Consider the following 25,414-nt stretch of genomic DNA (forward strand, 5'->3'; position numbering starts at 1 on the left):
CGTTTCTGAGAAAATTGGTTTTCTGTGAAGTGAAATTTAAAAATTGAAATGAAGTTTTCTAAAAGCAGGATTGACTGAGAGTTAAATTATGTTGTTTTTGTCCAATTAAAATTCTAAAATTAATAAAAAATATCTATAAATGTTATACTAAGAATTTTTATTTGATTTATAATTTAAAAGTAGTTACCTAGTGGAAAATCACAAAGAATAAGTGGCAGTTTTTTTGTGAGTTAACGAAATGCATCTTATGGTAAAATGTATTACAAAAAAACTTAAAATTACTATTCATGATAATATGTTTTATTTATATTTAAAATAGTTGTATATNTAGTTATTTTGTATGTATGCATTAAAAAGCTTTAATAAAGTTTTCTTTTAAATCCAAATACTTTTCATTTCAAATATGGACATCCAAATACTGTTTTTTATCAATTCATATACTATATCATTCATACAGCATCATAAAGTAATTCACACAGTATCAATTCACACATGCTATATTCATAAAATGTGGCCATATGAAGTATAGTTACACATATTTTATGCCTATTTAAAAGAAAAATATGTGAGAAGTATGTTAATTCTTAAAAACATTTGCTTGTAATCCATTATCACCAATCCACTTACTAATTTATTAACTATATATTTTTTAAAAATGTTTTTCTTTCATAAACTGCTTCCTTATTTAATAGAATATAAAAAAAATTGGTTTTCTGTGAAGTGAAATTTAAAAATGAAATGCAGTTTTCTAAAAGCGGGATTGACTGAGAGTTAAATTATGTTGTTTTTGTCCAGCAGGGCTGATTGTGCTCCGGAAAAAATCCGGATTTTCGGATTTTTCGCTAACTGTGATCCGGAAGTTTCCGGAGATCTAAGGTTAAGACGTTAAAAAAAATCATTGATCACAAAGGTTTCCAGAAATAAAATTTTCAAAGGTGGAACTTAAAATCTCAGTTTATTTTATTTGTTTGCAAGGGAGAGCCAGATACTTTAAAAGCTTATATTCAAGATTAATATTCATTTTTTTATCAGTAAATAGTTATTATAATCATAAACTCAACAAAGAAAGACATATTTACTTTTCAAAGTCATCATTGGTATATGTAAGTGGTATAGGTATGTTAAAATTTTAAATATATTTTAAGTAAATTAAGAAGTATTGAGAAAAAGGAAAAAATCTTGTTTAATTTTTTTTTTCTAATTTTTCGATTTAAAATTTTTTTTTTTTTTTCTGACTCAAGAAATTTTCTGGAATTTTGACTTGGGCTCACAATCACCCCTGGTCCAGTTAAAATTCTAAAATTAATAAAAAATATCTATAAAATCTATAAATGTTATACTAAGAATTTTTATTTGATTTACAATTGAAAAGTAGTTACCTAGTGGAAAATCACTAAGAATAAGTGGCAGTTTTTTTGTGTGTTAACCAAATGCATCTTATGGTAAAATGTATTGCAAAAAAACTTAAAATTACTATTCATGGTAATATGTTTTATTTATATTTAAAATAGTTGTATGTAATATACTATGCATGCTCAAATTTTTATGATTTTTCACATTTGTGCAATTTGGATGTTATGTATCCAATGAAACTTTGCCTAAAAAACATTTACTTTTGATTTTGAACAATTTTATTTACAGTAATTAACAACTTTATAAAAATCTTAATTTATCTCCTTTTTTTAATTGAAAATTGTGAAAAAAAAGCCCCTTATTCAAAAAAAAGACGAAATCCTAGTTTAAAAGACTTTTATTTATATTTATTTAGTTTAAATGAAAAATATGATTTAAGCTAGTTTTAACTGACATAAGTGAAAAGATTGAAATGTTGCAGTTTTAATACATAGTAAATGTCAATACATGGGAAATTTCAAGAGATATATTTGTTTAAAGCTCTGTTGTCTCAAAACCTGGCTCATCATAAGAAGTTTTTAGCAAATAAGTTGTAAGCTTTCCTTTTCCTTTGACAAAAATTTCTCCTCTGCATTCCATTTGATAAGGATTGTCTGCAGAAGACAACAAATCAGCAACTTCTTTTGTGACCTTTAAAAAATAATTAAATGTATTTATTATAATTGTTAGATGAATTTATAATAAGAAATGACTGTAATGATAAAGGAATTTTTAGAAATGTTTGATTTTAAATGTTGCTGTTCTGTTTGACGTATTGTTACAGAAATCTAATCATTTAGACCCAGGGCCATAGCCTTTTGTTGTTCAAGTTTGATTTAATGGAGAAAAAAAGGACTACTCGGATTTTACTTTAGCTTTTACAGTACAACGGTTGCAGACTATTTTAAAAGATTTTAGAAAAGGAAGAACTTCTTTAATCAGCTGCATTACTTTAGGGACTATTTATCCAATAGCAATACTACTTTTTTTTAATGAAACTCTTGTGATTTTACAAATCAAATGTCCATTTATGTAAAAAAATTTGTCGGCATCATTTTGTGCTTGTAAACAAATGTGCTAAATGCTCAGTTTTCACTTTGGTTTTTTTTAATTAAAAAGGAAACTTCGAAGAAATAAGATTTGCAAGCTCATCTATGAAAAGAGATCGATATTCAACTATATAATTTGTCAGCTAGACGTCATAATTGACAACATAAACAAAGTTTTCAATAATTTAAAAATAGGTAAGACTTCTTTCTGAAGATTTGGAAGAAAGTTTTTTGCGGTACGGTGAACACACTGAAGAAAAATAAAATGAGTGTAGTGATCTTTTGTTATAATGGACTTAAATACCTGATATACATGAGTTGAATTTTTTTTTTTTTTTTTACTTTATAGTGTATCCAGCTAGTATAATTATTTCTTAACAAACTTAGCCCCCACAAGGTTGAACTGAAATAAATATATTATAATTTTATATAATACATTGTAACACACGCACATATATATAAAATAATTGAACTGTTTTGAAAAAAAATTGTTGAAACATGTTCAATATTCTGAAATTCTGCATGTAACTTATTGAATTAAACAACTGTCTTACTCATTTTCCCTCTTAAGATATATTTTAATTTTTAAAGTAAATTATCAGAGTAAATAAAAATTATATATTGTTAGAATAAATCAAAACTAAATTTCAAGAATGCACACTGTCCTTACTCTCTCAGCATCTTTTTTTAATTTTTTATTTTCTTGCTTCTTTGAAAAAATTATGTCAAAATAATATTGGTATCAAAAACATTTTATTAATTCAAAAATATCTTTCATGAAAAACTAGTTTTTTTTTCATAATTTTCTGCATAGTGTTTTTTTTTTTTTTTGTAAGTTTTTACTTTATTTTAACTGGTGATACCCTGATTAAAATACTCTTTATTTAAAGCACAAATTTTGAGTGAATCGTTGAAGTTTTTTTATACATTGAGCGTTATTTTTATGATAATTACTACCCAACAATTGTTTTCATTACTCTTGTACTTTTCAAATAAATATTTTACATGTGCTCGTGGTAACTGGTGAGTATGCAGTCTAAGTTCTTATAGCCGAAAGAAATTACTCAAAATAAAACCGCTCTTCAATTTAAATAAAAAGATTTTGAAAAGTACATTAAACTACATAAATAATAGTGAAAGGATAAATGCAAAAACTTAATGCTAATTTCTGTGATGCTCTAGACATGTGCAATGAATGCATTTTTATAAATTAGTCCTTGCCTTTCTATGAAATGTCAGATAAATGCCTATTTTTTAGTAATGAGAAAATTTTAAGCACAATTTAAATGTTTTTGTAAGTATGAGAAAAACTGTTTCCTTATACCTTTTCAGGATATCTTTTGCATGTTAACTAACATTTACAATTAGAAGTTTGTATATGTCGTGTGATCAATTAAAATCTTTAGGAACATCGAACGCTCCATTTTTCAGCGAGTAACTAATCGATGTTATGTTATGGCGTCCTTCATTACATAAGTATAAGAAAGGGATTTATAATCTGAAAACATTCAACTGTAAATGCCTTAATTTCTTAATTTATCATTTTTGTAATGCTTTTTCTAAAAAAAAATTTCTTCAAGGCAAGATTATATGTATACAGTCGGACTTTCATTTAACGAACTTCCATTTTGAGATTTTTTTCGAGGAACCAAGAACGTTTTGTAAATTTTTTCGTAAAATAGCTTCCAAACAAAGAAATGAATTTTCTATTTAACGAACTTTTCTTTGAGATCCACTTTCCCTATTTCCCAAAATATTTCAAACTTGTTAGCGCATTTTATTTGGGAAATGACCTTGAATGGATTTTCGAAACCACTTAAAAAGCAGTAAAATTCCTTTCTCTTTTTGTTTGCATTTTAAACGAAAAACTCGGACAAAATTAACGGATTTTATCAGTAGCAATTAAACTTAAGAACGCATGTCGTAATGTATGTTTAAAATTACTTTTATAATAAATGCAGCTATAATTTTATACATAAATTTAGCTTNATTTTGCGATTTTTTTTCGAGGAACCAAGAACGTTTTGTAAATTTTTTCGTAAAATAGCTTCCAAACAAAGAAATGAATTTTCTATTTAACGAACTTTTCTTTGAGATCCACTTTCCCTATTTCCCAAAATATTTCAAACTTGTTAACGCATTTTATTTGGGAAATGACTTTGAATGGATTTTCGAAACCACTTAAAAAGCAGTAAAATTCCTTTCTCTTTTTGTTTACATTTTAAACGAAAAACTCGGAGAAAATTAACGGATTTTATCAGTAGCAATTAAACTTAAGAAAGCATGTGGTAATGTATGTTTAAAATTACTTTTATAATAAATGCAGCTATAATTTTATGCATAAATTTAGCTTTTTTTTTTAGTTGAAAATGTATGTAAGATGATAGTGTGCTGGATAAAGTTTTGCTCTATTCTTGCTTTGCATGCAGATTTTTTTTATGGTTAAGATTTATAAAATAAATGGTAGATACTAGTTTACAAGATAAAGGTGTATCAATTGCTATTTTAATTATGTCTAGTGTTTATGAATTTGAAACCTGTTTTGTGTTGTTTAAGTATTTCAAAAGGCGATTTTCTATTTATCGAATTTTCCACATAACGAACTTATTATCTTGATTTAGCGACTTCGTTAAATAGAGGTCCGACTGTATATATATAGTTTAAAATCATCGCATTGCTTCAAGTTTAAGACACTTAAACTATGGCTTTTTTTATTTTGCTTGGCGACAGAACGTCGAAAAATGGCGTTAAAGAGGACAAACAGAGAAGTAATTTTATTAAGCAAATCATATAAATGTCTCCTTGGAGCAAAGAGGTTTTTTGAAGAATCTGTTATGTTTCTTTGAAGCAACGGTAGGTTAACAGGAATTAAATATTGTTGTATGTAAAAATGGTAGTGTTTAATAAATAAAATGTATAAATTTAAATCGTAACCTGTATTCTTCCGGGAATGCCGGTACTGTCCATTCGACTTGCGACATTCACAGTATCTCCCCAGATGTCGTATTGAGGCTTTACTGTTCCAACTACTCCTGCCATCACGGGGCCAACTGAAATGCCTGAAATGTACATTTATTTGGTGATTAAATGTTAAATTGTGCTTAGAATTAAAAAAAATTAAAACTATTTTTCAAGTGGACTAAAAAGAAAGATGTAATTTTGTAACCATTCAAACAAGAAATTAAAGGGAGTTTATTGCGCTTCAAATTTTTTGTTTTAAGTGCGACTAAAATAAATTTATATTCTCTTTTTTAGTCCATTTAAAAAGTAGCTTTAGAAAGAATTTTTTAATTATTTTTTAACTTAATTTATTGGCGATAAAATGGATAAATTTTGCTAGTAATAACTGATTGAAATTTATATTGTCAACCTGATCCTGCCACAGAGCTCCAGTCGAAGAGCTAGTCTGGAAGTAATAAAAATTTCGATTGCAATTTCAATCACATCGATTCAATTCTAATCACAAACTGACATAAAGACGTGCTAATTGAAGCGTGGTGATAAAATAATAATCTAAAAGTTATTTACATTACAAATTTCTTCGCTTTTTTTTTTTCTTTTTTTGCAAAATAAAATCAGGATCCTTGTCCTTTTTGTTTCTAAAATATATTGACATAAACGGTATTAAAATATTACATTCTAGATATTGATTGATATCTTAATTACTGAGGTTATTTGGCCCATATTGCTCTAATTACTTGTTTTAATCTCGATATGAAAAATTAAGGCTGAAAACTTCGATTAAAAATATCACATTAATGAATGCTGCTTAAAAAGTTATAATTGTGTATTTTCTGTTATAGTGACGAATTCCTCAGAAATGCAAGCACAATCGTACACATTCGATTTTTCTAAGAAGGTTATTTTCGGCAAATTCATCAAATTAAATTGTTTCTCACCTGCTCTGAGTTGAAAATCTTGCATTGCATCTTTATTAAGTTCATGTAATGCATGCATCATGGCTGCGGCAAATTTAGACAATGTTGCAACATTACCGGTTGGATTTTCTTCTGAAACTAAAGAACCCTGAAATTATTAAGAAAACTTTGCTGTAAATAGAATTTTTTTTTCAATGCATTGCGTTTTCTCACATATCGGCATAAACGACTCAATAGTTGGCCTATTAAAGCATTGGATTGGTGATCGTCGGCTCACACAAGCCTGATTTATTATCTAATGTTTTCGATGTATTTTACTTTCGATGCCAGAAAAAGTGGCTTGATGCGCTCTAAATGTCCGGGTTATTGATACCTTAATTGGAATAAGTAAGTGATATGAAAATTAGATCAAGCATATGTATATCAAGTGTATCGCTCATCCTGGAGAGCATTAAAAATCATCATATCCGGTCATTCAATCATTAACATAGCAATAAAAATCATCATATCCGGTGGTATGACAGCTCTGTGTGAGCCAGGGCCTACCCAGAGCTGTCAGATGCCTTTTCCAGATATCTCTCCGTTTGACAACTGTCCTCCAACATTTTGTTTTTTGAATATCCATGTCTTTTTCAAGACAGTTAATCCATTTTATAGAGCCATTTACTCCAATAAGTTTTGTCCTCATTTATTATTCTGGATTTACCAATTAAACCAATATAAAAATGCTATGCAAGGCGTAAAATAAAATATGAACACCTTGAATAACTTTGGTTTAATGGTCGGTTAATTATTTTTTTGCATGGAATTATCTTGAATAAACGAATTTTATTACAATTGCGTGTAAAAGTATTTTGATTCGCTGAAAAAGTTTTCGAGACACAGCGAAATACGCGAAGACAGTGAGTAAAATGCAAGCAAAGTAAATGGTCACCCTCCAGACCAAACTACAGTCTATCTATGGAAAGAACTCCCGTTGCCTTTTGTCTGGAGCAGTGACTGTGACTATGGTTACAAGGTTTAACTGTTTCATGTAGAGGAGTTGGGTCAATATTTAAGACAAGGCTCGGGGAGCGAGAGAATGGGGGAGAGAGAAGCCACACTCTTTAAAACGCACTATTTCTTGTTCACACAGCAGCCTTAGTCTTTGTTTCAAGGGGAGTCCTTTCTATAGACAAACTTTACTGGGACCGTATTTTTCAGATTACGACTGCCTCTTCATATTTTGAGATTCAAAAATCCGAATGCATCCAAACATAAGATCATAAGTTGTTCAGAATGTTAACTTTTTTATTTCGCTCATTATGCACTGGGAGAATCACGTGTACTTATTTTTAAAAGAAGAACTTAAATTTTTAATAATCTCGGAAATATTTTTTAAAGTCTCGGAAGTTGGCAATAAACTTTTTTTAATTTAGTATATTTATTTATTTATTTTTTTAGTGCATTCGTTTTGAAAATCATGGTGCCGGTAATGAATAACAAAGATAAAAAAGAAAACGAAAAAACTGCTTAGTTTTAACGTCAAAATTATTAACCTTTTATTAATTATTAACCTATTTATTAATTATTGTTTTTATCAAATGTTAGGGAATTATATAAAATTATACATTTTGTAATACAAAATTGATCAAGAAAGCTATTGTAAATTGTAAGGCTATATAACAATCTCAAAGTAATCAATTCATTAAGTATATGACTTTTACTTACTTACACTACCATTTATTTTGTAATTTTCCAGTGAAACTTCTTATTTATATTTACTTTATTAATTCAATTCTGTTCATGAAAATTAATTTTTTAACTAATAAATTAAATATCTGACTCGTCAGTGATAGATCAAAATATTTTCACTTTAATAACGGGCTAGTTGTCCAACTTATGCTTTCGTTTAGATTGAGAATCTTTAGGCGAATTTCATCTGTGTTCGTTGCAAATTTCGGATAACATCATATACTTTTTCATTTATCATCTGCTTAGTAAGGTTAAGCGTGAAGACAATCGCAACCACTGTACATGGAAGACAAATGGTGTTGAAAAAGAATTGATTTTAATTTCTAGTGGGCGTTTTACTGAACTTTCACCAATATTCTACTAACAGTTCGATTAAGGATTTCATTCACTGTTAGAGTAATTAATATTGGGGCAAAAAAAAGCAATTTTTCGATTATGAGAATATAGAAGTGATTATCTTAATTTTTTATTTATTTATTTATTACTCCTTTTTTTCTTTTTTTTTCCTTTTTTTTTTTTTTTTTTTNTTTTTTTTTTTTTTTTTTTTTTTTTTTTTTTTTTTTTTTTTTTTTTTTTTTTTTTTTGTAAAATTTCACTTTTGTAGAATTTGATACTTAACACTAGATTGCTAAGGAAGTCATTTTGACTGCTCTCAATTTCAATTAGAAAAACAATGATGTATATAATGACACAATTTCTTAGAATTTTGTGACTTTTTGTACAACATATAATTTTTTTTATTGTTAATATTTACAAATAACTTGTTATATAACTATAAATAATATAAAAAATGTTAAAAATTAATTTTAAACGAATTTATTCACGCATTCACAATGCAGTCATTTTGACTGCTTTTGGGCAATATAGGTATATACTAATTTTCCGTCTTTCTAGTGTTAAGAAAGAGAAACTAAGAATAATAAAAATCACAGTTATCTTTATTTATATTATAATAATAATGTATACTCAATTGATATTTTTTTAAATTAAAGCATTTACTAAAAGTGTAATTAATACAGATGCGAAAAAAATAAATCGTTGCTAATAGTAGTTTTTTGATCTTGAGGATTATAGAGAAGAGTGATTGTCTGAAGGTTTTTATAAAATTCCATTTGTGTCGAGTTATTTAGAAGAAAAAGCCTTAAAAAAATCGAAGATTTCTTTGTTCCTTTATTTTATAAAAAAATTTATTGGTCTAATTTGTTAGGATTTATGTATTTTCGTAAATTGTTTATGGAATATATAATTATTATTTTTAAATTATGAAAAAAAAGTTTCCCAGATTACTTTCTTATTTGCAAAAACTAATATCTAGTCCTCTGGAATAATAAGAAATTGAATTTTCATTATAATTTAGACTAATAATATATGGCATATTAAAGATCAAATTTTGACTATGTTTTACCTGTACCATTAAGGTTACAAACAAAATTAATAATTTCCAGGAAATTAATTATAGTTATAAATTTATAATGATTTAAATACTAAATTCAGTAACAGAAACAGAATCTTTTTTAATGTTATTTTGGCTTTTTACAAACCCAAAATAAATGAATGACTCGATTTAACAATAAAATATTTCGCATTTAAAATGTAAAATCATTTTTTGATGGTTTATTGTCTTAGTAAAATCACGAAATCGATAAAGAAAATTTACAATTTTATCTGAGCATCTTTTTATCACTTTCCTTCAGCTGAGTCTTGTATCAATATATATAAGCTGACAGTTGTTTTAGTAGCTGTTGGTAATTTTTTTCTAGAAATGTGAAGGAAATTCCAAACTTTTTTTTTTAATCATAATTCGCAAAATGCAGATTATTATTTAAATTTATTTTTCTTGTTAAGTCATCTTTATATTAAATACCTATATATCTTTAACTCCTTTTATTTTCTTCATTTTTTTTAAACTTCTCTTAAACTTGATATATTAAACAAAGAGTTTTAGAGTACTTTGGCCTGTTTTCCCTTTTCAAAATTGTTCGTTTATCTCATTTCTTTAGATTTAGAGTATCATTTTTGATGACATAAGTTAAATAACAAAAGCGTAAAAATTTTGATGTATACTAATTATTTTACATTCGCAAATAATTTAAAAACGTAAAAAATACTTCAACTGTTTCAAAACGTCAATGTGGAATAGTCAAAAAAGTTCCATGATGGCCACTTTCAGCCTCCGCTCAATTTCATTTGAAACAGAGTGGGGGGAAAATGACAAAGTTGACTCACAATTGCTAGTCTACCTAAATAGAAACAATGCTCTGGTAGCTCTTTAAATAGGTCTTACAAATAGGTATTTAGTTTGATAATCCATTTTCAATTCAACCAATTCATCTTGCAAAGCATTATGCAAACAAACTAATTCTAACTCTTCACTATACGATACATGGGAATATTCTTAAAATTTATTTTTTAAAGATTTGTAATTTAATTCACCTTTTCTCTCCGAATTGGGTGATCAATAAAACCTGATAATATTAACCTATTATGTAAAAGCATTAATATCCATTAATAATCGAGTTACCATCATCGGACATAATATTTTATATGTTAAAATTAATTACTAGGAAATTTTTTGTAATTTTAGAAATTCGAAAAATTTGTTACATTTAAACATGATGAAAAATGTCAAAAAAAATTTTTAAAAAAACTATCAAAATCTAAAATAATCTGGGTTCTAAGGAAAACTCTTTTAACAGTTTGCTAATTATCATTTTGAAATTATTTAATATTTTACCATTTAAATTTAAAGGTTTTTTTTTTCTTTTAAGTGACACAACCTAGTTTTGATGCATATCATTTTTTTAAAATATTCTTTTTAAAAAAATTGATTTTTTTACTCACTAACATTAACATAACTAACCCCATAACATGGAATTGGAATAGATAAATGATGAAATTGACAACTTATATTAAACCAATTGATAGAATTAATATTTAATATATTAATATGACCATATATAATTAATATTTTAAATTTCAAAAAACTTAAAATTAATTAAATCATTAGTTTTTCCTAAATTATCGAATATACAAAAGCATTGAATTTATTAAGTTTTTAATTTTTTTTCATCATTAAAAACTAAAATGTAAAAATTTGCAAAGAAATTAAATTCTTTACAAAATTAATTTAATATGGTAAATAAATATTCTAATGTGAGAAATGTTAAGAATTAAAACACAATTTTACCATAAGAAGCTTAATATTGGAATGTTCAAGGCAAGGCAGACCCTAACACAAACAGTCTTGTGTCCACAGCCCTTTTGAGTCATTTGTGATTTTCCACGATCACTATCGGTTAACCCCTTCATGATCTCATTATTTTTGCTTGTATTTTTATATTCAAGAAAATTATATTTGAAAAAGTTTAGTACAATATATATATTGATTTTTAGAATTTTTTTAGCTCGAGATTTAAAATTCCATATGTACTCCATATGTCCATGTAACTCTGACTCCATAATGTATACACACAGAACTCATACCACGTGTATTCACAAAAAGCGTTGGTAGCTGAGCTAAGAGAGTAAGAAATACTTATCAGAAATACATATATTTAGTTAGCGCTGACATCTATTTTAAAATAAACTATCTTCAGTTACATTAAAAATAGTCCATCTAATGGTGCAGCAATCTAGTGTGCAAAATGATAAATAAAAAAAATTTCGCGTAAAAGAGGTGGATATATTTAAATCTTTCTGGTGCATAATTTTTGAACGTTCTAGCCCGGAAATATTACGGGCACGAGAAATATGAAGAAAAAAAACTTACCTCGTGATTTTGACGGGAGCGAGAGGGAAGGAGTTAATTATCAGTATTATTATTAAAAACGATGAATACAATTAGTCTAAAGTGGCAATTAAAAGAGCAAATCAAGAAATGGCTTTTCGATCATCAAAGCCTTGTCTTTTTAATTTGCTATTTAACAATCAAGTGTACTGTCTAGCAATTTCAAAGGAAAGCGTAACAAAATTTTTCTAAACAGCCAAACTTACTGAGTAAAATAGAGTAAGAGAAATGAATTCTTTTCGTGAAAGTCTTTAATTTTATTTTTGTCTCCTGTGTAATAAACAACTGTCGAATTTCCTTAATTTAATACACCACCATAAGCAACACAACACCGCACCTATGTCTTAATTTGTTGCACTGACTTCATTTCTCTCTTTTATTTCATTTATTTATTGGGAATGAAATATTAATTTCTTACTTTTTCTTGTGTTTGTAACCCACATGCTGCCATGTAAGTGCTGCCTATAGTTTTTATTTTTTCCACGGCTTGAAACTCTCTTTGACGAAGAAGCTGAAAAGAAAATTTTCCAAACATTATTTATTCCATTTGCTAGAATTAATTTTTAAAAAAATGGATTTTTCCAACAACAAATTATTTTTATAATTAAAAAGGGTAAAGCTCGTTTGGTTATGTATATTTTTAATTTTATCTCTATAATAACAAAGATAAAATTATATTATTTTTAACACTTTCGTTACGAGCGTTGTATTAAGGTGGTATCCATGTAACGCCCCCGTTTTTACGAGAGTCGTCTTTAGCCGGAATCCTTGCGATGCCTCTGTGTGTACGAGCAGCGTATTGATTTACTTGTGAATGTACTTGTGTGTGTACAAGCACCGTATTGACTTACATGTGAATGTACTTGTGTGTACGAGCACCGTATTGACTTACTTGTGAATGTACTTGTGTGTACGAGCACCGTATAGACTTAAGGCGACTTACTTGTAAAAACTTATATACCACAATATTCTTGTTACTAATATGCGTTTTTGTAATTAAATATAATTTTCTCCGGACTTGCCTCCGTTTGATTATCACCAATTCACTGCCATAAAGAAGTTGTTTGGAGCTCATGTAGAACTTCACGGAAAATGAGGAATTTCAAACCACTATGAAAAGTTAGTTGAGATCGCAGGGGACTGAGTTTCGGCTGATAAAATTGGTGACTTAGTAAAACGCTATGAATTTACATATATTGAAAAATACAGTTCTGCTGTATCATTTAGATGTAAATAAAAATAAATAAAAAATTTAATTCCATGTGCGCTTTCTAGTTACAGCGAAAAGAAGTTTGTCTTCGTATAATAAAAAACATATGTTGACTTCATAGATATAAAAAGAACGTTCTTATATTTACTTTATCAAAGTCACATATTATTTCATTCAGGAGCTGAATGCATCGTAGTCCTTCTTCATTCTGCTTATCTTCATAATAGAAATCTGCAAAACTTGGAATAGATGCAAAGAGAACAGCAACGGCGCAACGTTCTTCATGGAATGATCCCACCTGGAATATGCATTCATATTTTTCGCATACATTTATTTATGAAAAACATTCACCTATTATAATGGAACAACTCAATTTGCATCAAATGTTTTTAAAGGGTAATTTAAAAAAATTCTCTCTTAACATAGAAAATCAAATTATGAAAAAAAGTGAAATAGAATTATTTAAGAATTCATTTGCAATGCAAACTTTTTGCCTTACAAAACGCACACTAAACTCTACTGGTTATATAATTAGAAATTTCTCGGAAAAATGGTTAAATAAAAATTTATTTTATTTATAAATTTTTTTTTTACCATATTCAAGCAAAACAGTAAAATAACCATATATAAGATGGTATTCAAACTGTTAATTGTAAGAAAAACCGTTTATTAACTGATTTCACCTAATATGGTTGAGCAACCAGTATTTTATCCCAATAACTAGGCCCGACTAATAAAGTCACTTTGTTACTCCCAAATGGGAACATATTATAGCTCAGGAGGACTAATCTGCCAATACCGACAAAACGAGGATTCGAGTCCCAGTGTTGACACCGCAATATTTCCTCCATTCCCTTCTTATGAATAGTTTCCAGTATCCTTTCCTCCTCAATTTGTGACTGCGGACTATTAGAATACAATTTCTTATGTTAATGTCAATGAAAATTCTATCGCGCCCTAAAGTTGCTAAGCTCTTTCAAAAGTAGAGTTAAATTTCTTTTCCATGATTTTAAAGTCATGGTAGTTGTAATTGGTTAAAAAAACAGTATACTAGTTTTGCATTCATAGTGTTTTGATCAATCTAGATGTCAGTTTCAAAACCATAAAGGTTAAAAATGTTCTTTACTGTAAACTTCACGGTTAATTGAATGGACAGATTGCTACCGGTTATTTTACCATAACTTTAGAATGAAAATTCTTACAAAGTAATTCCATGCTTTTCTCACACTACAAAGCATAAAAATTTAAATCGTACGTAACTAATATTTAAATTGAAGAATCTAGCCATAACTAACTATTTTTATATAGACTACCCGTCTGTTTGTTATCTTAATAATTAATTTTTAGTCTGTTTCGATAATATATACATATATATCTTAATTTAAAAAAAAGTTTTGGGAAACTTTTTATCGATTTTGCTAGCAAACTTGTACGACGAATGAACTTCAATTCAATCGATTGTGTTTTACAACTCCCTGGCACTTCGTTAAACAATCATTAACATACATTTCATCGGAATTCGATTTTTAAATATTTAGATGTGGTTAAAACTGGTCAGCACGCATTTTTATTTGTTAAAATTACCGTTAAATCTTATGTGCGATCAAATGAATATTGGAATTATTATTTTTAGCACTCATAGCAACGAGATAGGGAAAAACAAGAAACAACGCATACTATCTTTGAATAATTTAGTTTTACCTGTTGTAAATAGTTATTATTTAGAATTTAAATTTGAACATAAACAACGTATTTTTGACTACTAATGATCACACATTTTCAAAGTACTCCTGAAACTATTATTGTTTATAGAATAAGTTTATGATATAAAAAAAACAATGCATTTGCATTTTTATATTCCTTTCATTCCTTCATTTCCCTCATTTTCCATTCCTTTTTTTTTTTTTTTTTTTTTTTTTTTTTTTTTTTTTTGACAAGTTCGGATTTTTGGTCTTCAAAATATGAATAACGCAATTTGGAAAATATGGTTAAGTCCGGAAAGCGGTGTAAAATTTGAGTCCCCTTGTTAGAATTATTTGTGTGTGTCTGTGTCACTATTGAAACTATTTAAACTTAACATAAGAATTTTGCACGCAATTATGAAACTTACTTAACCAAAAGAAGCGAATTTTATGATAAATAAATAAATAAATTTGTAGAAATTATTATTAATTATTTAAGAAACGGCTTCAATTTAAATTATACTATTTTAAGAGACAAAGTCCAAAGTTAAAACGGAATCGTTCTATAAATTCCTTAAATACAGAAATGTGAACTCACGATTATTTTATAGTTTTTTGCTCACAAACTAATTGATCGATTCCGTTCAAATTTCTTGAATTGTTTCATTAAAAATTACATAGTTTAAAATTATTCTGAAATTTATATACCTGACAGTTAAAAAAAATTTTTAAATTTTTCTTTATTAAATTAAGTGTTAATAAATAATAAAGTTTTGCATGGAACTAACTTAGGGTAAACAAGTTACATTATTGCATGTAAAATTGTTCTCCGTCGTATAAATAATTTCAAAGATTTGGCTAATTACTTGTAAAATGAAATAAGGGGTTCTAACATTACATTGATCTTCTGACTTAACTATTGGAACCATATTTTAAGGGTTATTAAAATTGTATCTTAATAAGAGATAGGCTATTTAAGGCTATTTAAGTATTTCCTTTTTTATTTTGCAGTTGTATAAAAATATAAATTTATCCAATATATTATGGATCTAACATATTTCAGAACAAAATAAAATTGAAAACATGCAGTATTTAAGACGTATACTCTATAATAATCTATTCAATCTAATAATTTTATACAAAATTTAATAAAATGAAGTAGATAAAAGACTTAGTGGATAAATCACTCTTTTCATTTCTGTACAGCTTTAGTTCTGTATATAGGTACTTCTATTTGTTGAATGTTTTTATAACTTTTAGTGCTATTATTGAAATTTTATAACTTGAACTTTTCAGAGTTTCAATAATAGACAGAACTTATTCTTAAGTCAAATGTTATGCTTCGATAACAAGAGTCAAAAGGTATTACTTCCAAAAATAAATTCTTTGAGAGACGATATATCACCACGTTAAGTTCTTTTTATCATTAACTTCTATTAAGGTCAAATCTAATCACATTTACTTCTTTGCAGATCATAAAAATACAATCAATCACTCAAACATATAAATAAAATAAGTTAAACGATTGCTAACAGTGCAAGGTCAATTTTTTTATAACCCTTTAACGACTTCATCTTAAAATTTACTGAAATTTAAATTTAAACAAGTAAAAATACATAGATGTAATATTTTCAAGGTGCTAAAAAATCATAAAATTAGAAGAAGTTTTGAATATAATATTTAATCATTTAATGATCTTTTTTTCTTCCTTTTTTTTGATATCCAAAGCACGAAAAATAAAAGAGACTGGGCCTGAAACCAGGATGTTCGAAAATTAAATCTACGATAGATTTTATAGGAAATAAAAAATAAATAAAAAAAATGCAAAATTACTTATTCGCTCTATTATCCCAAAATGTGAAAGATTATAGTCCTTCCTGTTTTTCCTTAAATCAAAAGTACATTAAAATTACGTTTCAAGTTTCTGATAACGTATACAAAACTTTTCATTAAAAAAAAACACATTCACGATATGCCTTTTTTAAAAATTAAACAATAACCGAAGTTTTAAAATAAAAAATTTCATAAATTGTGGATTTTTAAAATATATATTTTGCTTTGTTTATATTGATACAATATTAGAAAGCATTCCTTTTCACGGATATAATCGTGTGAGCTGATGAAGAGATAATATCTTTTCTTTATTTTGTTTTCCGGATTTTTAATATTTTTTTACATAATTAAAAAATGCATATATATANAAGAAGAAGTTCGGATGTTTATGAGAAAAGGGAGGATAAGGTTTTAGAACAGATAAAGGTAAAAATGTAAAATGAAGCAGACCTCATGTAGAGAAATATTTGGATGACAGTTGAAGAGGGCAAGCAACGAGAATATTAGTTTTATACATATATATATATATATATATATATTACTTCCCAAATACTTTGATTTACCTCCACTCGCTGACCATGACTTTCTAACTGCATGGTGAGATAAAAACGGGCAACGTGTGGAGGTAGAATGTTAAACAACAAAATACGATTCAACATTTCCATTGTTTTGACTTCCTCTTGCTCTGCCCTTAGCTTGACCTTCTCCAAAAAATCCAACCGACAAACATATTCTATCTGAAAAATGTATATTAAAAAATTAACCCAAACAATGTAGAGATACAAAATTTCATATTTACAAATGTATTTTGCCAGCGAGAGTCCAGCAGTTGTTTTTACATAAGTTTCAATATTGAAACAAATCCAGTTAATACAGGAATTTTTCTTCAAACAGATTGATTTAATACCATAATTCAATTTTTTTAAACTTTTTATTTTATTTATTTATATTAAAATTTGATTTACTTCTTGTTGATCAACTCAAGAATCTCGAGTTGCAGCTATTAAACAGGAACGTAAAAATACGAAGAACAATTTGAATACTGAATTTTCTGCGATAATTGTAGCTATAGCCGTATTTAAGTCATCTCCGTTTGACACTTAAATGAGGTGGGAAAATTTTTCACTTTTGTAAATTTAGAACAACAACAAAATTCAGAAATTTTGATAAATTTAGCGACTTGTCATCATTTGTTGTCACATATATGCATATCCATTTGACAATAAATGATAAGAAAAATGTATTTTTCAGAAGTTTGTAAAATGAGATGTGATAATCTTGTATTTTTCTTTCTAATACTAAAACAGCTAAAAAAATTAAACACTTGGAGTGTTTTTTTTCTTTAGAATGAACATACTTTAAAATTGAATTATATTTAAATGAAAAACTGTTTTAAAAAGTAAAATATATATTAGTAAATGATAAAAGGCAAACCAGCGTTTTTTTTTTTTTTTCAAAAATAGTTTTTTCATCCAAAAAATAATTATATTTTTATTTAAGTTCATGTTGAGAGTGTATTTTACTTATTTATTTCATGTCAGTTAAACAGTTGATGCTCAGACCGATACAAAAAAAAAGTATTCAGAACGGCCATTGGTAAAATGCTATTTTGTACAACTTTTATTACAAAAATTGTGCATATACGCGATTAAAATATGTGTAATGTGTGTATATTGCACTAATTGGGTACATACGCAATGACATAAAATTTAAAATACATTCAGTGTTTTTTCTTCTGAATTACTTCCTTAAATTAGGCCCATTTTTAATAACTCACATCAGATTTCGCCTTTCAAAGGAATTTTTGGAAATCCTTGTATTTTCCATTTGATTATAATAATACCAAACAATTTAAAATTGAAGCATTTCACAAAGCAAAACATGTCATACTTGTCTGTCTAAGATATGAAGAATGAGAAGGACAAATGTTAAATAATAGCAATGACTTCGATCAGCCGGAAAGCCGAATTCTTCCCTATAAGAAATGAAAAATTCAATAAAGCATGTTTGAAATTGATATATATATATATATATATATATATATATTTAATTAAGAAAATAGTAATAATAAATAAATAAAGTAAAATTAAAAATTGGTGCAGGTTTTTGGCGAGTTTTCGCTTGGGCACGACTAACTGAAGAGTACCTCACCTTAACCCATTTACGGCCAAAGGTGTGCACTATCTTATTTCTTNTAGTCGTCGGGCTGATAGAAAGAAGATTTCGGAATATTTTTTCTTTGAGTTGCACAAATGTGATTTATTTACACTCAACAAGTTAATCACAAAATCAAGAGTCCCGTTATCAGAAATTGTCTTCTGAGTTAAGTTCATAAGGGAACAAAAATTATTTCTATTGACACACCAACGAACTTATAAAAAAGTGAGACCAAAACTATCAGAATAGGGTGTAAATTACCATGTTTGTAGCTCTATTGAAACACAAAAGCTCAGTTATTTTTACCGAATTCCTTTGGGGATAACAATAAAATATGGTTACGTAATATACGCTGAACTTTGATAAATATTTCATGATACTTTGGAGCATTGTATATGAACCATTCAACTGGTTAAATTTATCTCTTAGTTTCGTATCTGTTACTAAAAGTGCAGAAATCAGAACTATAATTCGAGGAACCAGTATAAAAATACTACCATATGAGAGAAAAATACCTAAATTAATGCTTTTAAATGCAGAATATATATATATATATAATAAATAAATACAAGAAAACACGCAGAAAGTTAAGAAAAACATATGTCTATAATTTTTCTTTGTTTTATCTTCATTTCTGACATCTGTGAATGATTGAGATTTTCATAATACAATAGTCTAGAGTCATTGTAATCAAAACCCGTAGTCTTTCAATGTGTTGAAGAAATGGAAAAAATAATATGGGTTGAACACTGGGATTCTATCTTCTGTTTAGCCGGTCATGGGATTAACAGATTAGACCTCACCACGATAGTATGTACCCAGCTGCACTGAACTTAGTGGTTTCATAGGGTGGGCCTGATTGTCACGGATAAAATTCTGGTTGAAAGTTTGAATTGTAACGCTTAGTTTGAATTGTATACAAATGTTTGCAGAATTTTCTATTAAACAATTGTAAATGACGGAAGTCTTAGTTGGAAAGAAAGTGATCTAATAGTTTTCAATAGATTATATTTCAACAAAATTGTATTTTTTAAATTTTTTTATTGCTTTTTGAACCTTTGTTTAACGTTTAGCATACTTATCGCTTGAAATCCTCACACGTAATATGTTCTGCCTTTAATAAAGTTTAAAAAAATAATAATTAAAAAATAAATCATGTTAAATTTATGCCAAATAAGTAATTTGTGTGGGTTTAATATTTAATATTTATTTAAAAAAAAAAAAAAAAAAAAAAAAAAAAAAAAAAAAAAAAAAAAAAACATAATTAGGTTTTCTCTTCCTTCCTCTCAAAATACAGAAGCCAATAATGAGTTAATACTAGGTTTACAAAATGCTGTAGATTCAGTTTTTGTATCGATAATTCACGCTTTCTAACGCGAAACTGTGAAGGTAAGACTAAAATTATTATTGAATTAGAAATTATGTTAATTAAAAAATAATCTTACCAATCACTTAGTTTTGCAGATGCTTGTTCGAAAATGTCTTCTTTGCCTTCGTCCATCCTATACCAAATAATTGATAAAGCTACTCCATTGAGAATGAGTTTCAAAAGGAAATGGATTCTTAAGAATACAGACGTTGTTGTCATGGCTAGAGCTGCACACAGTGTATAGAACTAAGTAATGATTAATAATGTTAATAATTGTAATAATATTTATTGCTGCATAGATCAAGAATAATTTCTACTTCTGTAGATTCCATAATTTTAAACTCTTCGAGTTAATTAGGAATATACGAACCCAAGGATATTCGCAGCCTAAATCCGAAGAAAACTTGACTGGTGTTGAGGATGAATTTCCTCGGTGAGCGGGATTAAAGAAACAATCACTCTGGAATCAGAAAGAATAATATTTATTTCAATTTAAAACATCTCTTAAGCTTTGTACATGAAAAATAAAGATATCTTGTGACAATTAGTTGATTTTTTTTCCATCAAAAATTGTTTTGTCACGTCACAATATAGGAAATCACAAGCAAACAAATGTTTTAAACATAACGTTTTAAACGTACTTTTATAAGTTGAATGCCCACAAGTTCGTACTAAATGGACGATGATCAGCATCATTCTAATTCATACCGTTTCCCCAAACCTCATACCGTTTTAAAGATAGGAGTTTTAATACTTTATTTTCATATCAGGTGGCGCTGTAATCGGTCGTCGCTTTATAGTACAAAGAGACACTTGGCTATAAAGAAACAGCATTTATATAACTATGTCTCTGTAGTTGCTCAAATGTTTAAAGAGGACTGATATGTATTTAAGTAAGCACCTTTAGTAATTCGGAAGTAAAAAGTATACACAATAAGGCTTATAAATTAATATTTGATCAAGAAAAATAAAACAAAAATGTTATAACACTCTAACAAATCATTATTGAGATCAAAGCAAAGAAGGGGTTAAAATCTTCAAATTCATTTATAACTGAAAAAAGATTTTTAATTGAGGACGGACCCATTCCAGTCTTGTAAGACAAACAAGCACGATATTGAGTATTTTTTATCCTACCTTTGACCAGAAATACATCGATAAGTATTTCACAATTGAGCATGATAACATGTTTTTTTTTATTCTTGTATGATTCAGAAATTAATTTAAGATTCCTTATGTTGCGAATTTTTTAATCAATATTTCATAAACATTCTTAATATCGATATGAAGGGTGGTTGCTTTGAAAAACCCAGTACGTTTCACCTTTCTTATAGCTTTGAAAAATACTTACTAGTCCTTGAAGAGAGCAAAACAGTACGACACTGGATACAACAAACCATATCGTCATTCGCAACACTGTAGATTTCCATACTGTTCGAGAAACTTTCAGAGCTGATGAGTTTAGTAATTGATCGTTTTCATCTTGCTGAAAACATTTAAAGATAGCTCTTAAACTTTCTTTAGATAAACTATTTTTATTGAGTTTAAAAACTTAATCATCATACCTTTAGATATATCCAAATGTATCCATACCAAGCAGGAACGCATGCACTTATAATAAGCACAAGAGCTGCCCCATAAGTAAGCCAAAACTCTAAGGTACTTTAAAATATGTAATTACGTACAAAAAAAATGTATTAAAGTCATTAGCTTAATAATACATAATATAATACATAATTATAATACATAAATATAATACATACTTAATTATAATACATACATCGTAATTTTATCTAGATTTTCGTACAGTGTTAGTATAAAGCAATTTTACAACAAAAGGTGAAATTATTTTATGTATTAAAAAGTGTATACTAAAAAGAATTGTGTTAGTTTACGCTTCCCAGGTTCAAAGATTTTCCTTAGGATTCTATTAAAATCTGTTAGGGAATGTGGGGAGCATAAAAAAAAAGTACGGCGATCTTAATACAGCTCTCCCGGCTTCTCACAAAACAGCAATGAATTAACTAGTGGTATCCCATTCATCGAATTCTATCACAGATCAAATTTCCGGTGGGGGAGTACTGTAGTGTATCTACCACTACAAAAATACAATTCCAATTCCCTTGTATATATCAACAATGTCAACCTTCATCTATGAAAATGTACCCCAACATAGAATCGAGTTAACATGTCTTATATACTAGAAAATTGGAATTGTATTTTTGTAGTCGTAGATGCACTACAGTGAACCTAAACAATTTTGTCCGGTAATCATTTTTTTAAAATAACCCTTAAAATTGCAGATTTATTGTTATAACAAATATAGGGTGTTCACAATTGATATTCAGTATTTTCGCTTATTAAACAGGTTGATTTATTAAATACAATTTTGCATGCGTCATCACATGCAGCTGATAGTTAAGTTCAAAATCATTTTGCGAATCTCTTTAACGGTAATTTATTATAGCATAGTAATGTAATTTACATCAAACAATAATACAAATTATAAGTTAATAAGTTTAGAAACCGTTTATCTGAGATAAATGGTTAATAAATTAGATAATAAAGCCATTATCATAGAATTACGTTATAATAACGACATAAATCTTTAGTTTTAATCTCCTAAATTAGAAAGAAATTAAAATCAACAACTTAATAATACCAGAGTCGAGTAAGAAAAATAAATATTATATATCCAAATGGTATAGTGGATTTGATATTAAAATGTTCAGTACAACGTACAAAAAAATAATAATAATACAAATGTGTTAATTATCTCAGATGCTTTTAATGGATAATAAAACAAATCAGCAACTTTGTTAAATAAAACTGTGCTTTTATTTCCTATTATTAAGCATGCAAATCAATGAATTTCATTTGTAAGAGTTTCTTTCACCAAAATAAAAGAATTTTAACTGTTATAAGATTAAAAGTTTTCATATCTAAAACAGTAAACAATAGACCTTAAAGCAAATTTTTTTTGTTGAAAAAATCAGCTTATTACCATTGTTTCAGATCTGAAACACAGCATAACCAAGTAAATGACTATTTACAATAATAAGTAAAATCAGTCTTTACATCCATATGGCATGTTTGGTAATTAAAATAAACTTTTGATTCGTAATCAGTTTTATTTAGCTCTTCTAAGCCAACATTAAATATTTGTTAACGTTAAAATTTCTTTCTTCTTAATATTTAGACCCAGGATTTAAGACTTAACTGATCTAGGCCATAAATGTGAGTACACAAACGTATAATTTTATCTTTAGCATCTAGTCACTGTTGGTGCCCAAACTCTCGCCATTAAAAATTTTGATTATTTTTATAAGTCTTATGATATTTATTTTCGTTTAAAAGATAGCGATATGTAGTTGAATTTGAAATTTGTGTTTAAAAAAGACGTCAAATCATAATAATTATTATAAATGTTTAGCAGCAGAAAGTTTCAGCATTAGAAATTAATATTTTTAAACACCTTGAATCTGAAATGTTGTTTAAACAAATAAAAATAACCATATTTATGCTTAAAATTATAAAATAATAATTTTAAACATATTAATGTTTAAAATTACTTGCTACAGGAAAATATAATATTTATTTAATTTTGATGACTTTACTACAAAAGTTATAAAAACATTTACGGTTATAACGCGTATTTGTTTCTAGCTCGCGTTTTTGCTTCAGAAATTAATCATGAGATCTTTAATTAGCTTTTTCATTTTTCCCCAAGATTCGTCTACTTTATTTAAAAGAAGAAAAAAAAACATTTTGCAGCCATGTTGTTTTGATGACAGTGCAACGTTAAGACAATGGAAATGCATTTTTCAATATTGTATGCTCACAACTCAATATAGAGGGATAAAAAATATTGCAAAATGATCACAAAAATATTAGCAATTTGTAACAAAAAACGCCATGCCAATCAGTGAAGCCATTTAAAAGATATAAGGGAAAGTTTAATCTGTATTCAACAATGGAATTTCGTATTTTCGATATTGCGTCTGGAGTAAATGACGCCGGAAATTGGTGGTAGTTTACGAACCACCCTATATAAATTTTCAAACTCTTAAAAAGAAGAAAAAAAAATGATCCAAATCGGTGCTCCAATTCTCGAGTTATTAGAGAACATACATACAGACTTTCGCTTCTATATACGTAGGAAAGAGAAAGAGACATCTTTCAGGTTATTGTTTAAGAATAATTTTTGACCTGAAAAATGTCTACACTTATTTTTTTTTATTTCCTAATTTCCCGAGCAAACAATTCCATGAATGGCGCTTTTTCGGCATATATTTTTTAAATTGGAACTTATGTTTGGAGTAAAATATCCTACATGAAAAATAAAAGTCGGTTGACAAGTTTTCACGCAGAAAATACAGTATAGCTTTTAAGTTGCGAGTAGCTTTGAAGCTAATTTTAACGCATTTCTTAGGTAAAATGGAAAGGTAAAGTTTCTTAATACTTCTTTTTAATATTAGGAGACAGCAGTGAGACAATTACTTGGTTTTGTTTTTATTAGAGAAAAAATAAAATAAGGACCCATTAATCAGCTGAAAATCTAGCAATCATGTTTCAGGTAAGGTGAAATTCTCATACAAAATACTATGTAGTCTCAGAAATATTTCTAGACAACAAAGTTTATTCTTACCTGGACATTATGAGTAAATGAATAGTTGTTAATCCAAGAAAAATTACAACCACACAGAGTAAATAATGTTTGAAGAGTGGATCTGGCTGCTCCAGATACGGTTTTTCTTTTCCAAATTCTCGAAAAAACAATAAGAGAGGATGAATACCAACACTGCTTGACCACTGACTGCGAAACCAAAAGAAGTTTATTTTGTAATAATTATTATTTTAATTTGTAAAGAGCTGCTCATTTACTTATTAGTCTTTCAAGGAAAATCTTGTTATGAAACTGACTTCCTTAAAGAAATATGAAAAACTTGAAATTACGATTGAGTTAATATAAATTTTTGTATTTAGAAATACTGAGTAATGTTTGTTAGTTTGGTCTTAGCGAATTATCAAAATAATTCAAATACACATGAATCTGGTATCGATAAGCCGCTCAAAGCTTTTTGAAATATCCTCATATAATTGATTACAGGACAAATTCCTCGAAAAAAAAACTATTATTTTCGCCATATTTTGTTATTATTTTTTATTATATACCATTTAATTATTCGTGAGTAAGAAGTCGATCATCATTTAGAAAATTTCCAAAGATTATTCGTCTGGAACTAAGTTGCCTAATGATAATTCGTCTTTTATTTTACTCTTGTTTTTAATTGGAAAGCCAATATATTTCAAATTAATACTT

General features: G+C 27.5%; 1 protein-coding gene across 2 annotated transcripts in view; it reads right to left on the reverse strand.

The window, feature by feature from the left end:
• Positions 1-1,732: 1,732 nt before the first annotated feature.
• Positions 1,733-25,414, reverse strand: part of LOC107441979 (adenylate cyclase type 2) — a 55,181-nt gene continuing 31,499 nt past the window's right edge. Inside the window, exons 15-26 of one of the 2 annotated variants that reach the window (XR_006225820.2) lie at positions 24,740-24,907; positions 21,657-21,753; positions 21,443-21,577; positions 20,462-20,551; positions 20,168-20,337; positions 18,456-18,540; positions 17,129-17,302; positions 13,199-13,348; positions 12,259-12,351; positions 6,341-6,457; positions 5,376-5,500; positions 1,733-2,043 (exon numbers count right to left, since the gene is read on the reverse strand). Coding sequence is in view for 1 of the 2 variants with exons in the window: in XM_043047931.2 (XP_042903865.1) it covers positions 1,888-2,043; positions 5,376-5,500; positions 6,341-6,467; positions 12,259-12,351; positions 13,199-13,348; positions 17,129-17,302; positions 18,456-18,540; positions 20,168-20,337; positions 20,462-20,551; positions 21,443-21,577; positions 21,657-21,753; positions 24,740-24,907 (1,570 nt within the window). In the remaining variant the exon portion in view is untranslated. Of the gene's footprint in view, positions 2,044-5,375; positions 5,501-6,340; positions 6,468-12,258; positions 12,352-13,198; positions 13,349-17,128; positions 17,303-18,455; positions 18,541-20,167; positions 20,338-20,461; positions 20,552-21,442; positions 21,578-21,656; positions 21,754-24,739; positions 24,908-25,414 lie in introns of both variants that reach the window. The other variant, XM_043047931.2, reaches the window with a different exon arrangement.

Source organism: Parasteatoda tepidariorum, chromosome 1, assembly GCF_043381705.1.
Source record: "Parasteatoda tepidariorum isolate YZ-2023 chromosome 1, CAS_Ptep_4.0, whole genome shotgun sequence".
NCBI classification, from domain to species: domain Eukaryota; kingdom Metazoa; phylum Arthropoda; class Arachnida; order Araneae; family Theridiidae; genus Parasteatoda; species Parasteatoda tepidariorum.